Source organism: Poecilia formosa, unplaced genomic scaffold (genome assembly GCF_000485575.1).
Source record: "Poecilia formosa unplaced genomic scaffold, Poecilia_formosa-5.1.2 Scaffold107, whole genome shotgun sequence".
NCBI lineage: Eukaryota > Metazoa > Chordata > Actinopteri > Cyprinodontiformes > Poeciliidae > Poecilia > Poecilia formosa.
The window spans coordinates 1,877,749-1,893,788 of NW_006800046.1; the positions used below are offsets into that span (position 1 = coordinate 1,877,749).

Here is a 16,040-nt window from a genome sequence, read left to right on the forward strand (position 1 = left end):
CTTTTAACAACACGGTCACTTTAGATGCGATAACTTGCGTGTTCTCGAACGTCATCTTACCTCTGTCGATTGAGACGTCAAGCCTTAAAACTGTACAATAAGGACCAATAAATGATTGCAGCCCAAGTTTTCACTCAGTACTGTATTATGAAATGTATCTCCTGATCTGAAAGCTTGAGTGAAATCCTTGATTCAACTCATGTAAATTGCTTCCCTCCCTCCCACCTCCCCGTCCTCCTCTACCCCCTCACCCCTCCGCTTTCTACCCAAGTCTCATTTTAGAACCTAACGACAAGCTTTATCTCTTCCCCTTGTTGCCAGGCAACAGCATATCCCAACAGGCACTCCCATCTCCCACAATGCAGTGCTGTAAATCTTTGTAAATGTGTGTTGATTATTATGTGCAGGAATACCATGCAGAACCCTCAGAAATGATGACTCTTCCTCGAGACAATTAGCTATTAGTTCAATTGTGCTTTCCATGCCACTGTCAGATTTCCACAGGATTACTGATTTACGTCATTAAAAAGAAGCTATTTATTGTTCTTGATAATAATCACCTGTAAAGAGAAGAGGGAGGGTTTTACTTCTGGATGTTCATTCTTCCCAAACCAATAAAGAGGAAACGTTTTATAAAATCCAATGTTCTTCTGTATCAATGTTGGGAAGGTATTTAGTCTCTTTCAGATCCTTCTATATATACATAAATATATATATATATTTTTTTTTTTTCCAACATTAAAAATATTGATTGCCTTTAAATAAACTCCCTTGCCTCACATGTTCAGCTTTTAGCAACATTTTTGCTTTCCTGAGCCCTGAAGTCACCAAATAAACGAGCACCACACAAATGTACTGTACACCAAGACAAAAACTACAGAATCAAAACATCAAGCGTTCTTGTGAGGAGACAAGCTGTTAGTACCAAACGTTCCTATTCAAAACATCACAAAGGACCTACAGAAATGTACTGAATAAAACAGCTGCAGTGTAACTATATAAAGAGCCCCAACTGGGAAGGGTCAAAGTGTTACTGAGAAATAAACTCCAACAAAAACTTGCAAAAATGTCAACAGAAAATAACAAAAGGTGATGGTGACCACCAATGTAACTTTAAAAGGTATTCTGAACAACAGAACAAATTAAGCAACAGTTGAATAAAACTTCTAGTCAGATGCTACATGGGGATGCCGGCTAGTGGCTCCATTTGCATTTCTGGATGTGCATTTAGCTCTGCTGACGCTAAAATGTTGATCCACCATTGGTGCATAATGGACGCCGTTCAAACATTGACTAAAGCAACCTTTGACTAATTGTCTACTGTAAGGAAATGTGACTGATGTAAATAATGTTTACTGGCATAAGCTTGATATTTTGGTTTGATCTGTGGTCATAATTTATGTTTTGAGTCCACTGGGTTGGAAACAAAAAAAAATCCCTGAAAATGACATGCAATGAAATAGGATGATGACCTTTGTGGTATTTTATACGAGTGAAAAAACTTCTACAAATATCTGTTAAATCATTTTCAATTGTTCATTTTTATGATTTTTTTTATATATATTGAAGTTATCATAGTTGTATGGAAAGACCCAGGTGTTGGCAGGAGAGGTGCAGGGTCTATAATGAGGATTTATAGAAAAATCCAAAAAAAAAACCCCAAAAATTCGGAGGAAGTCACTCAGGAGAAACGGGAACCATGAGGGTTGGGGGGGGGAGGGGGGTACAGCAATAAAATCCAGCAAAGTGTGACATGAAAGCAAACGTTACAACGCCGAGGATAAGTGATTGCTGGAATGATTCGCAGGTGAGATAATTACCTGAATGCATAACAGCTGTGAGGCGAGGCTGAGGATATAAGAGGCTTATATCGTACCTGTAATGAATGCAAAGGGATCTGCAGCAAAGAAACAAGAACTACAGAAATTGAGTAACTTCACAGACACAAGACTGCAACAAGGCACAGAGTAACTTCAAAAAGTCACAACATGGCACAAATATAAAACACAACACTTTACAAAACAGGTGTGTATTTCAAGGACAGTAATAGGGAAGGTAATGAGCGCACACTGAACGTTTGCAAAGAGAACAAAAAGGTTGCTACAGTGCAAACTACCAACTAAAGCACTGACATTAGTAATTTTAGACATGCTCTCTAGAAAAGACGAAGGGCTTTTAAAAATCTGCACTTAGTTGCCAAGCAACTAAAAACTTAATTATTCGAGTTGCAAATGCTACACAATGAAAATAAAAAGTTGGGAACTTAAAAAAAAAAAAAAAAAAAGGTATTTGGCAAATATATGTTGCTGTTTGTGACTGACTTACAATAAAACATGTCAAAGTGATTTAAAAACTAAATGAAAATTGATGTGTCCTTTAATACGTTGTATCTGTTTTCAACTGTTCAACCTGACGAGGAGCTTTAAATAAAAACGCCAACAAAAATAAAACAGAGTGTTTGTTTGAAAAGTATTTTAATTACAGTTTCTAAGAAACAAAAGCATGACCACGGTTCAAAGTTCAAACTGGTTGAAAAAGTACAAAAATCTGTGTTGTTCAAACTTCAATTACTTTGAAACACCGGTAACTAACGAGGAACAAATAAAACACTGATGTATATATAACAGCAATCAAGTGATTGGGACATGAATGTGAAAATGTTCCTCATGCTGAAATGACGGTGAGGAGTGAGGATTGGCTGAGCTGCATTTATGACATAATTATGACCAAGTGCATCGAATGTCTATATTATTCTCAAAAAAAAAAGAAAAAAAAGATCCAAATAATGCAAACTGGTTTTCATTAGAGCTAAACTGGAATAAAATATGCAAATAGATGAACTTTAGTGACACAGACACAAAAGCCAATTTGTTTAGTCTAAATACAAATTACTTCTAGAAACAATTTGTTTTTCACTTAACCCATTTTTTTTTCATTTGAAAGCTTATAGACATAAAATAATTTTATTTATTTATTTATTTTGCAAAAATAACCACTGGCATTTAAAAAAAAGGAAGCTCTGAGTTGTATCAAAAGCCAATATATATATACATATAAATATCTACAAAGCAATCCATCAAGGAAAGTCTGCCTGTTACTTGTAATCTGTTTCAAAAGAACTAAACTACATTTCCCAGCATGCTGTCTGTTAGGTGACATTCAAACGTGACACATCTCGCTCAATTCAACCATGACAACATTAGAAATGCATGGGATCTCCTCTGAATGTAATTGTTTGAGGACTGGAACAAAGATAGGAGAAATGGAAGCAGCGTAGTAAAATAACTTTCTTTTTTTCCTGCTAACAGAATTAGACAAACAAAATGACCAACACAAGGAAGAATGGGGGGGACAGAAGTCTGAATTTGTGAAGGAAAAGAAAAGACAGATTGTAACTCTCAGTTTGCTCTCCTGAAAGCTCAAAAAGATGTAAAGCGAAGTGGGGGAAAGGAAAAATCAAAGGGTGTTAAAGCGATGAACTGGCATTTTTAAGAGTAGAGAAAAAAATGGTTCAATAACAATTTTCTGTCAGTGTGTCTTTGCAGGCCTCAGTTCCAGCGGGACCCTTAGAAGGAAATGTGCTTTTCGCACATATCTTTTTTTGTTAAAAAAAAAACAAACAAACAAAACTTTTGCTTTCTGTCATGTGGTCTTACTGAATAACTTTGAGTCCTCGTCTTTGGTTTGCTTCCTTCCCCAAATACTGTAGTCTCTTTGCTCCAGTTCCCTTCATCCCGCAGAACCTTACCAGGGGCCTTTGACAGGTGGGCCCTTGGGGCTGTAGTCCACCTGATGGCTCATACAGTCCGCAGGATTACAACGGCCTTCCTTTCCTTTGGCTCCAGGCTGTCCAGGAGAGCCTGGTATCCCAGGAACACCCTGCTGGCCAACAGGTCCAGGAGGTCCCATTTTACCATAGCCTGGAGGGCCTGGAACGCCTAGGAGCAAAGAAAAAAAATTACAAGAAACATCCTCAGTAACTCTCTAAGCCTGGAATAACACTGAATAAATAAAGAAAAATATGTCAAATGACTATAAAGTAATTTGATTTCAACATTTCAATGGACACACAATTATACTACACTTATAATTGTGCCAAATTAATAAATAAAAGTTTTATTTTTACTTCCTGATGAATAAAAACTTCCTCAAGTTAAATGGATTAATTTAACACAGAAACACAGGAATTGTAATCGTCAGTAAAAGGAAAACGAGACGTCCGCTTCAGAAATGACATAAAATATGTACAAATCTGTTGTAATCACTGTTGTCAGGGGACGGAAATAATAACTCGAGCCATTTGAAGTGTTTTTCCACTTCCGTGAGAACACGTTTGCTTTTTAAACTCAAAATTTATCAAGCGGCTCCATGTGAAGTGATTGCAGCTGCCGGTCCTCCAATTTAGCCGACACTATCTGAACCCGTGATGATTAAGGATTCTTGGATATGCTGATATGAGTGAAAGTGGTTAATTGTAATTAGAACACATTGAGAATAATAATAAAAAATAAAAAAAAATTTCATCACATTGCCAGTTTTTTTGTGTGTTTTTTTTTATCATCAATCAATTCAAATACTTTAATTAGTGGAAATGACTCAAATTGAGCTAATTCTGTGTGCAACGTCTGGCGCAGGTTGGACCTGCTTGAAAACTACTGTGGAAATCTAGCAGGGAATTGATTGCTGCTAAGTCTTAAATGCAAAGTAAAAGTTAACTTGGCCTAAATTTTTTAGTATTTTATTTTTTTCAAAGAACCAATTGGATGCATCACCTGGTGCTCCAGGTGGTCCCACGTCTCCCATCTCTCCAACACCCTTGTCACCCTTTACTCCTGGCGGTCCTCGTGGTCCTACGGAATTAAAGACGCATATTCTAACGCAGACGAAGGTTTATTCATACTATTTAGCATAATCCTAAAATAATAATAAAAAAAAGATTAAATAATGAAAACCCATTCACCGGGGAGTCCTTGTCCTCCCGGGCGACCCTGCCTGCCGAACTGTCCTGGGACTCCAGGAGGACCCTGCGGTCCGGGAGTGCCTGGAACACCATCTTTTCCTGGGGGTCCTGGTCGTCCGGGTGATGCCACCATTTCTACTGGCATCTGCATGCGAGACATGTAGTAGCCCATTCTCTCTAAGAAGAGGGAGAAGAAATGGGGAGAAAAAAAATAAAACAAATATTCAACAAAGAGACAAACTTGGATTTCAAAGAATTCACAGAACTAGTTTGAACAAAAGGCTCAATTTACAGAGGAAACACCGTTATGACTTAGAAAACGGTTCATTCTGCACAGAAAGCATCCAGACATCTGCATGTGCTTGCGAACGCTCTCACCGTCAAAGATCTTGATGACCTGTTGCCGAATGAAGTTTTTGATGTCGTCGTAATTAACGAACGCCTATTGAAAAAAAACAGAAAAAGGAAGTTTAAGTGGTTAAAACACAAACAAACAAACAAACAAACAAACAACCAGGCAAACATTAGTGAAGGAGATGAGTAGAAAATTTATTGTTTAAAAAAAAAAACAATACATACAACACAGCAGTACGTATTGAGTGTAGAAATGATCTGGGGTTGATTAAAATTAAAATTTAATTAAAAAAAAAAAAAGAGCAATGAAAATGAATCTCACATCGTTTCCTGGAGACCCAGGGGAACCCGGAGGTCCCGGTAGTCCATCAGAACCCGGGCTTCCTCTTTCCCCTCTAGGGCCGACCGGCCCCATCATGGGTTGGGCGTCCTTGCCGAGATATCCTCCCCCGCCTGGGGGCCCCGGTCTGCCTCGCTCGCCCGGAGAGCCCCTCTGTCCAGGGGCCCCCGGTTCTCCCTGTAATTCAGCACACATAATTTAAAGATAAGAGTTTTCAGAGAAAAGAAAAAGTGTACTGTATGTCTTCCTAAGACATATTCTGAACGTGCTTGAGACAAATATATGATGCATTTTATTGCCTACTTTGGGAAAAAAAAAAGAGTTTGTTATACCAATACGGCATGAACATAAACAACAAATATACTTAACTATAGCATGGGCCTTAAATTTGGCAATTTAAGGAAAAGTACCCCTTGTAAAGATGTATGAGGAGCTTTAAAATAATTTCATCTTTGGCATAATTCAACATGGAAATGTTGAAAAATCCAACTTTCATTTTAAAATTGATTCAGAGAAAAATATACAACAAAACTGTTTTTGTCCTACTATAACAAAAGGAAATGAGAATCCTGATCGACTTCAGAGAGGATCTGTAGAGATTTTCCAAAGAGGAACAAGCAAAGATCTCCATCTCTGTATGCTTTAAACTTTGTGGATCTTCTTTTGTATAAATATTGTATTTTTGAAGTTATAAAGCCATGTACAGTTGAAACAACTTTGTTAGCAAAGTGGATAAGCAGGACGTACTTCCAGCTGACGTACCGTCAACCATGTCACCTTGACTGTATTCAAACTAAATGTTGGATGATTGATGTTACAGCGACAGAAGAATAATTCATTTATTTATTACTATTATACAAATGAGATCAATAAGTTTACCTACAATGTGATCTAATTTTCTCCTCCTTTTTTTTTTTTTTACCCAGCTCAACTTGAACGTCTATGTTCAAATGTCATTTTCAAAGTAATATTCATTAAGATTTAGCTATTTTAAGAAGCGAGCCTCTTCTTGACGACAGCTCCGCTCCTGCGTCTCTATCGCGTCCCACACGGCAGCGGCTCGCCATTCAGGCCGTGTAAACACCCTCAAAAACAGCCCCGCTACATTAGCGACAGTGATTTATCGAGGACAAAGCGGCCCATAATGGACGTCTAATGTTTACACGTCACCGACAGACGAGCGCTTCCTGAAATAGAGACGAGCGAGGAGAACGGAGGATCCCGCTCGCCGTTCTGCACCACTAAAACCCTGACAATGCTGTCCTGTCAGCGTGACAAATAGCCTCATCTAGCATCTCCCCTCATGCTTAATAGCATTATCCCAGAGGCTGAAGAATAACTCTATCACTGTGCCCACCTACTGTAAGCAGAGAACCAACGCACTCCCGGGGCCAAACGGCTGGGGGAGTCTGTCGGGTTTCTGAACCGGCTGCCCGTCTGATGAGGAGTGAAGTGAGGCGAGGAGGACGGAGGTCGACTCGGGGAGGGGTCAGCGGGTTAGTGAACTGATGGCTGTGTTAAGTGTTGGTGCTGAACACAGAGCAAACGCTTTCAGGAGCATCGTATGTCAACAGAAGCCTCCCCGGGCCGTGGCACAGCGGAAAAGAGCAAACTCTTGCCGATTCCGGATAGTTTGAGGACGTAATGGATGGCTGACGCTCCGCTTGATAGCACACACACACACACGCACACACACACTGCATTAAGACATCACCACGCTGAGTCATCCCTTACCTTTTGACCTGGCTGTCCGCTGTCCCCCTGCAGGCCTGGTGTTCCCTGCCACAAGAAAAAACAGGATGCAGTGTTGGGTTTTTTTATTTTTATTTTTTTTTTTTACCAGTAACTTGAAAAGTGTGACACAAATTTGCATTCCGCACTTCTGAGTCAAAACTTGCCATTGCAGTCATAGCTGCAAGTTTTTTGTGGTACTTTTTTTTTGACCAATATCAGTCGATGGATCTATATTTTGCATCCCTATTATTTAATAATTGGGTAAATCCTAAAGGCAGTCGTTTGCAATGGATTTCAGTCACATGGTTCACGAGGAGCATGAGTGGGTATCACACAAACCAAACTTTCCGGTTTTTGTACAGAAAAGAAATGAAAAGACAATTAAATTGGGCAAAGCTTTCCATCGTTTATCACCGAAAATAAAATACACTGAAGTTTGTAATTGTTATGTAACAAAGTATGGAAAAGTTGCAAAGCACTGTGCGTATTTCATTGAATTATACTTTTACCGTTACACTTTAGGAAACGCACTCAGCTTGATGCTACTTACATCTTTGCCAGCAGCCCCGTCGCTGCCAGGCTCTCCCTGAAAGCAAACACACAAAGATTGAAACATGCTAAAGTCCGACAGTCGACTTTGCTTGCAGGTGAAGAACCAACCATAAGTCCTGGGTGCCCTGGAGGTCCCGGAGGTCCAACTAACCCCGGGAGGCCTCTCTCCCCAGATGGACCCTTATCTCCTTGCATCCCCTAGAAAGGAAGACATCGCTCACATATTTAGCGTCTACAGAGCATTTCAGGTGATTCTGGGTTCATTCTGTATCAGAATGAAACAAGAATTTTGCACAATGAAATGCTGGTGAAAGACACCAGCTGGTCACCTGATAGTGACTCTGCAAGTTTAAGCAGGTATGGTGGAATTTTTTTTTTTCTCTTCTAATTTAGAAAGGTTTAGTAACTTAGTTTTTTTTTTCTTTTCCTTAATTTTTTTCATGACTAACAGGTGAAATTACAGTAATGTTTGAGATGTACTCTTACCACTCCCGATGGGCCAGGAGGCCCCGGAGGTCCCGCTGGCCCTGTGGGACCCTGACGATGAAAGAAAACAAATTATTCAGATTTGACATGCTAATAGAAAAAAAAATTAAATAAAGATTAAGGAAACCTGTTCAAAATATCTTAAAACAGAGGGATGTTTACGATCTGGCCTGGAGGTCCCGGTCGACCCTGAAGTCCTGGGATACCCTGGTCCCCCTGCAGAGACCCACAGACTGAACTTTAGATTATACTTTGAGTTTGTCTGAATAGTTTTATCATTTAGCAAGTTGCAGAGAATAATCAGCAAGATTCTGGTGTAATCATGCCTGAATGTTTGGCCACTTCTCTTGGTAAAGTAAGTAAAGGTCCTTTCAATTATTTGGTTTCACCAAAGAGCTTTAAACGTTTCGATTCACAGCCGTGATTTTAATGTCAATGTGAGCAAAAAGTGCAAAGGACTCACTTCCTGTGAAGCTCAAACCTTTTGTAGGTTTGGTGGCCAAACTGATTGGGCCATTTGAAAGTGGTGTTCCACAGATGTTAAACAGAGTTGGAAGGACTTTGCACGAATTTAATGCCAGTCTGCTTTATTCCATTAGAAAATAATGTAACGAGGGTCGTTGTTTGGCATCATTTAAGCTCTACATCACCATAAGGCCTACAGGGTTCTTGACACAAAAAAATTTAGAATCACAAATTCTAATGTGTACTCCCAGATTCTTGCTGTGTATATTCTTTTTGTGTGTAATTATGTCACCCTAGAAAGAGAATGTATCAAATTTATCAGTACAAAGCTGAAAATTAATACAATATTAACAACAACGATGTTAACAACAAACCTTCCATTGCAACTAAAGTTTCTGTTGGGGAAATGGTGGAGAACAAAAGTACTCACGTCATGTCCTGGCCTGCCGGGTGGTCCTTGTGGGCCTGCAGGCCCGGCATCTCCCTGTTGGGATGCGATACATTTTAAAATGACAACTGGAGACTCAACGAGGGAAAGCAGTAAAACTTCTTTGATCATAATCGAGCATGATGCGCGAGAAACCGGCTGTAGCTGCGCAAGTGGAGACAGTCACGGTGTGATGGTAAGGTAAGGGGTTTGTTGACTGACCTTCTGTCCAGGAAAGCCTACGTGTCCTGTTTTCCCTTTGAATCCCTGAGGAAGAGACATCAAGGAGAATGAGGCAGGAGGACGGTAAAAAAAAAAAAAAAAAAACAGAAGTCGGTGCTGCTGGAGAAGGTGGAAGATTGTGTTTGAAATTTCAAACACCTGCTCTCAGCGAGAACACAAACTGAAATGCAGCGACGAAAAGAGACTTGTAAGGAAAAAAAAGAAGAAGATGTTTTTAGAGAAGACAAGTGGAAGCTGTGCGAGGCTCAACTCGAGTGTGTTTCCCTCTTCTCCTGGGTCAGTATGTTCGACAGAAACACAGGGAGCGCCGTGTAATGCATTTGTAAACAAGGCCACGAAAACAGGCGTTATTGTTCATCGTGATGTGCAGTGTCGGTTTTCCTGCCACTGCCTGTCGCTTCGACTCCGAAAAGATCAAATTTGGTCTCGTCTGACCAAATCATTTTCATCCACACGACTGCTGTGGCCTTTATGTCGCCATAGTTCATGGCAAACTACAAATGGAACCTCTTATTCCTTTTTTTTTTTTTTTTTTTAAAGTCGCTTTTCCACTCTTACCAATTTTGAAAACTACTTATAGTTTATACTTGTACTGTCGCGATTATGTGCAGCACTACGTTTATCTACCACATAAAATCCCAGTGAAGCGCTCGGTCATTTTTGAATGTGACATGACAAGAGCACAATAGTTCAAGGGCTGTGCAGACTTTTAAAAGTCACTTTTTTTTTTAAAGAAACTTACCTTTTTTTAGTTTGTATGTGTTTTTTGTTTTGTTTTGTTTTATAATGGACGGAGAGAAAATCGAGAAATTCTGGCAGTGTAAATGACACAGGTGATACTCACTGGGATTCCTCGAGGTCCCGCTGGGCCTGGAGGGCCCGCCTCGCCCTGATAATGATGAAAAAAAAAAAAAAAAAGGAAACACACTCTGTTTCAGAATATTAATATTAACAACTCAGATGCAGGTTTTTGCAGCAGGATCATCCGTGTGATTTCTGGCGATTGAGTTGTGCGACGTACCCGCAGTCCTGGTTTCCCATCTTTTCCGTCTATTCCCTCAATACCGGGAGGTCCCTTTTTAATATAGCATATATATTAGTAAAAGTTCCAGACATCTGCGACAAAGATTGCTTTGTGCATGCAGGGGGTCGGGGGGAGGGGGGGGATAAAGAAAGTAAATAACAGTTTTACCATCAGGCCTGGAGATCCTGGTGAGCCAGGCGGCCCAGTTGGTCCCTGGGAACCTGTGGAACCGTCGTTACCCTATGGAAATGCAGTATTTTTAAAATACAAATACATTGAATTACTTGTTGTTGTTGTTTTTGTTTGTTTGTTTTGGGGTTTTTTTCAATCTGTACTCACTTTTTCTCCTTTGAGCCCAGAGACGCCTTCTCTGCCAGGTTTGCCGGCAGGACCAGGAGGACCCTATAATTACACAAAGTACTGACAGTTCCTACCAATGTTGAAATGACCATAAAAAATACAAAAGATCTTTTTAGAACGTTTACATACCGGTGGTCCTGGAAAACCTGGCTGTCCTTGGAAACCCTTAAATAATAATAATAATAAAAAGAATTTAAAAAGTGGCCATTATATGTCTTTTTTTTTTGTTTTCAAAATGACTATTTACAGCAAGTACAGACGTGGAAAAGATGCATGAAAAGCTTTAAAATAAAGTAGGAAACTTTTTATACATAACAGTTGTTTGATTCAAGAACATTTCCTCAGTGTTGAAATATATTAGGGAATGCTCTATTTTAAGAAAAGGCCCAGCTACTAGCTCTCCCTGCCACAGATAATCTGTACAAACACTTTTGACACGAGTTTCCACCGTACTTATCAGTGCAGATGCATTTCCGTATATCCATCTTTGGTTTGGAATCAGAGCGACCCAGTGGGTCTGTGTGCAGCTCCAGTGTCCCATGTTATATTACCGGATCATCTTTGCGAATGCGATAACAGGAAGACTTTTCTTTCCATCTGGGGTTTTATTAGTGTCTAATAATAGACATTATGGAGTCTCGCTGACCTGAAGATGACGCTTTCTGCTGTGGCTCGTTTAGGGTGCCGCTTCGGAGATTTGTTTGCACTGAATTCACTCGTCTGCCTTCACACATATGGACTTCAGTGACATCCTATTCTTAATAAATCCATAATAAGTATGACTTTGCCACTAATGACAGTTTTAACTGTTCTGGGTGAAGGAGTATGTTTATAGAAATTGTACCCATTATTCCAAAAGTACATTAGTGAGGTCAGACACTGATGTTGCATGAGAAGGCCTTGCTGATAGTCTCCACTCTGATTTATCCCAAAATTGTTTTATCAGGTAAAAATCAGTACTTTTGTCAGGATGGTCAGGTTTTCTTCACACAGAACTTGCAGATTCAAGTCTTTATGGATCTCGCTTTGTTCACTGGTGGCCGAACAAATAAGGGCCATCTCCAAACTGTTTCCATAAAGGTAGCACAAAGTTCTCCACAAAGTCTTTGTGCTGCAGAATTAAGAGCTATCTCATAGGAACTAATGGCCCAAACCCAAATGTGATTGTTTTAGGGCTTGTTACACATTTTGACCAGGGATGCCAAGGAAATGTGTGTGTGCCTGCATGTAGCATACCTGATCACCTTTGGAACCAACAGGCCCTGCTGGTCCTGTGTCTCCTTTAATGCCCTGCAAACATTGAACTTGAATTGAATAGTACTTACAAAAAAAACAAATATAAAACTCATTTAAGATAAAAACACTGACTGGAGATCCAGCCTGTCCTTGATACCCAGGGCTACCAGGAGGACCCTGCAAAATGAAAGGAGACGTTAGGCTTTACGTTAGAACATGGGCCTCAAGTAATTTTGTATAAGTATAATGACAGTGAAACCACTCACTGATTCTCCTTTCTGTCCAGCTCCTCCTGGGCTTCCACGCTCACCCTTCAGTCCCTGACAAACATGCAAAAAAAAAAAAAAAAAAAAAAGAGAGAGGGAGAGAGCAGTGAATCAGCGTGGTCCCTTGTGTCATTGGAACCTGTCTAAAAATTGACAGGAGCCTGTCAGTTCTTTAATAATGAGGCAGCAACTTACGGGCAACCCAGGTGGCCCCATAGTTCCGGGATAACCAGGCGTCCCTGGAGGGCCCTGAAGGAAAGATCATGCGATCAATCAAACAGGGAAACCAATTATTTCCACTGTATGTTATCGTTCCAGGGGAAGCTGCTTGTCAGGAATGTACCTGCTCGCCCTTCATTCCTGGGAGGCCGGCCGACCCTCGTTCACCCTGCTGACCCTGAGGATGACAGCGGAGGGAACAGATCAGAACAAAGGAGAGGTGCAGTGCTTTGTAAAAGTACAAACATTTTAATTACAATGGGCAACGGGGGAGGAGAGGGAAGTGAGGGTGATGCACTGTGATGGCAAGATCCACACCGTACCACTCGCTTGTTTCACTTCAGTTTACTTTGTAGTCACTACTTCAACTATACCACTCATTATTATTATTATTGTTTCTTTACATGTTACAATGTTTGCATGAGAAGTGCACACATATCAACACTGCAAGGTCAAAATGCAGTTTTATGACGTATCCATGTCTCTTTATTTAAGAAATATGTTTTGACTTCTCCTTCCTGGTTGCCAAAAGGCATGGCTGATGTCTCATGGGACTGAATCGCGTGCTTCATGGAATTTTTTCATTGTTTTGTATTAGTTGTTTGGTGGCAGCCATCTTGTCTTCCCCTTGTGCATCCACATCATTTAACTAAACCAGTATTTAAGTTCCCTTATGCGTCACTTCAGCCGGTCAGTTTGTCTTATGAGTGTTGGAGGTTTTATTAGTTTTCATGTTTTGGTTATAGCTTCTTGACTTCACTTATTTTATGGGGTTACTAGTTATTTATTTCCCACTGTTTCAGTTAAACACCTGCTTGGTCCCTGACATGCACAAACAGAAAGTAAGCAGTGAAGTGAAAAATTGAATTGAACTGAACAGTAAGTCTAAAGAATATACATATATGCATAATAAAAAAAAGTTGGAAAAATAAAAAGAGAAAAATATTCATTCCCCTCTGATACCTCTGAATAAAATCAAGTGCAACCTTCCTATAGTCCAGTGCTACAAAATAAAAGGCTGCTATTAAATGAATACATAATTAAATAATGAAATACAAACATACATAAATGTTGCAAATATATTTAAGTCAATATATAAACTTTTTTAAATAAAATATTGTATTTTTCATTTCATGAGGCTATTTATTTATTTATTTAATAGAATACTAATTACTAATAGTACTCATTAATTTATTTAATTTTGAATCAAACTGCTCTCCATAACATATCCCCTAATGTCACTGTTTTGGTCTTTGTGGAAAAAGTTCAGCAGAAAAATGACAGCACATTGTCCTCACTGCACCATCCTAATGGCAAAAGATTGTGGCGGTAGTATGATAGTATTAAGATAACTTGGCAAAGAAATGTGAAACACATCGTTTTGTTTCATTTTGTAATTTTTTCCACTTATGGATGTTTATCATAGAAGTCCAGAAAAAAAAAAAAAGCTAATGTTTGTTTTTGTAACATAACTAAGGGTCATGGAAAGGGAAAGTCTCTACTGGAATTAAAAATAATTTAAAAAAAGCCAATAGCAAAGAGAAAAGAAAAGCTTACTTGTTGGACTGTCTTTTTTTTCTTTAGTCTTTCACTCTGTGAATCAGCAGGGTGCTGATGCCCACTCATAAACCTCTGCTGTTTTGGTGTAGTAAACCGTTTTCTATCCTCAGATATTACTGAATCTTTGAACTCGTGTGTCTAGTAGCGGCTTCGGCTGCTGCAGCCCAACGCTTACTTTTTAATAAAATACACACACACTCGCAAAACACAGTCCAAACGACAGGAAGCTACATTAAAAGTTACCTGTCATAGTGCGGTAAATGAATACCGAGCAAAATTTGAGTTTAAATATTGATACACATGTAGGTGTGAGCAGTTGCCTGGCAACAGCCTAAAGACTGTAAGCAAAGACAGATGAGGAGATGAAAACCGGATTAACTGACATTTTAATTTATAAGAGGAGGTAGAAACTGCTGCAAATAAACTGTTGTATGATTATCTAAATTTGTTCTAAAAATAACATTTTATGAGCAAAACATTTCTACCACATGAGATGAGATATTAGAGAGTTTGTCATGGCTTGGAAGTTTTTTAAAAAAAACTAAACTTTCCAGGAAAACGAGCTCATACACAGTACCAGCACGGCTACGCTGCAAATGGATTTTACTCAGTGATCACATGGCTTGAGCATTTGGCACCGCCATTCTCTTCAAACAATAAATCAGCATGAGAAGAGCGGGGGCTCTCACGAGGGGGTTGTAGGTCCAGCTTTTACACGCTTAGTCTCTTAGACGGTGGAAACAGTTGAATGAAAATCATGAAAGTGGCCAGGCATCATTGCTTTGCTTCAAAATGACCTCGCATACAAAAATACTGCAGCCGACGTGAGGAAAATGAGTTTTTTTTTTTGTTGTTTTCCCCCTGCCCCCAAATCAATAAAAACTCAAATTTGAGAGGTTTCTTCAGGATTCCAAACACGCATAAAACTTTGTTCATATTCCACCAATGTCAAAAATACACAATTTCGCAAATCTGGTGTTTCCATTAAATGAGAAACGCAATAAAATCACACATGAACAACTTTATTCACGTGATAAGTCATTAAAAAACGTGCTGCACCGTCATCCTCCAACTACTTCCTGTTGTCTTTTTTGTGGTTTGCGCCAGTGGCAACATCTGGTGGTTTGGTCATGTGACTCGTGTGACGTGAAAACCGATTTCAACACGGCCAAAAGAAGAAGGAGAAAAAAAAACCTTATTCTAATGCTAAAACGTTTTTTTTTTTCAAAATTGGCATGTTTTCATTAAGCACATTTATTTTTGAAATGTCAAATTGCACAAATATAGACTCGGCTAAAGAATGTCCTACAGGTCCCTACAAAGGTCTTGGCCATGACTGTCAACTTTGCTGACAAATTGACAGCAAAACTTTTATTTGTGTCCTCAGGAACCGTTCTGTTATTGTTATGCTGTTAATGAGGAAGAGTTAAAAAAAAGACTGTCACATATTTTGTTTGTACTGCTCTGAAGACTTTTCTTTTTTCTAGGCCTGAGAGAACCGATTGAAGTGTGAAAACATAAGTGAGACTTACAGATAAGCCAGATGGGCCCTGAGGACCTGGGAAACCAGGAGGTCCCTGTGGACAGAAAGCAATGAAGACAACACTTTCAAACACCTGAGACAAACTGAACCAAAGGATAAACACAGACCAAAACAAGCTCACAACTTTAATTAAAGCAGGTATCTATTTATTCTTGAAAATGAACAACACAACCTAGATTCTGCTGTGGGAATTGTGCATTTATAACAATATTAGTTTAGATAGAAGGGTTTGGTTTTTTTGTTTTTTTCCCCAATGTGCCACCAGGGGGCT

General features: G+C 39.4%; 1 protein-coding gene across 1 annotated transcript in view; it reads right to left on the minus strand.

The window, feature by feature from the left end:
• Positions 1-2: 2 nt before the first annotated feature.
• The window catches only part of col16a1 (collagen, type XVI, alpha 1), a 66,318-nt gene continuing 50,280 nt past the window's right edge, over positions 3-16,040 (minus strand). Inside the window, exons 48-70 of the mRNA XM_016675146.1 lie at positions 15,759-15,803; positions 12,791-12,844; positions 12,643-12,696; positions 12,448-12,501; positions 12,314-12,358; positions 12,182-12,235; positions 11,075-11,110; positions 10,925-10,987; positions 10,754-10,825; positions 10,583-10,636; positions 10,406-10,450; positions 9,541-9,585; positions 9,322-9,375; positions 8,589-8,642; positions 8,427-8,477; positions 8,049-8,138; positions 7,939-7,974; positions 7,389-7,433; positions 5,637-5,831; positions 5,339-5,402; positions 4,961-5,137; positions 4,773-4,850; positions 3-3,938 (exon numbers count right to left, since the gene is read on the minus strand). Of these exons, the coding sequence (XP_016530632.1) occupies positions 3,745-3,938; positions 4,773-4,850; positions 4,961-5,137; positions 5,339-5,402; positions 5,637-5,831; positions 7,389-7,433; positions 7,939-7,974; positions 8,049-8,138; positions 8,427-8,477; positions 8,589-8,642; positions 9,322-9,375; positions 9,541-9,585; positions 10,406-10,450; positions 10,583-10,636; positions 10,754-10,825; positions 10,925-10,987; positions 11,075-11,110; positions 12,182-12,235; positions 12,314-12,358; positions 12,448-12,501; positions 12,643-12,696; positions 12,791-12,844; positions 15,759-15,803 (1,659 nt within the window). The 3' untranslated portion in view covers positions 3-3,744. The remainder of the gene's footprint in view (positions 3,939-4,772; positions 4,851-4,960; positions 5,138-5,338; positions 5,403-5,636; positions 5,832-7,388; positions 7,434-7,938; positions 7,975-8,048; positions 8,139-8,426; positions 8,478-8,588; positions 8,643-9,321; positions 9,376-9,540; positions 9,586-10,405; positions 10,451-10,582; positions 10,637-10,753; positions 10,826-10,924; positions 10,988-11,074; positions 11,111-12,181; positions 12,236-12,313; positions 12,359-12,447; positions 12,502-12,642; positions 12,697-12,790; positions 12,845-15,758; positions 15,804-16,040) is intronic.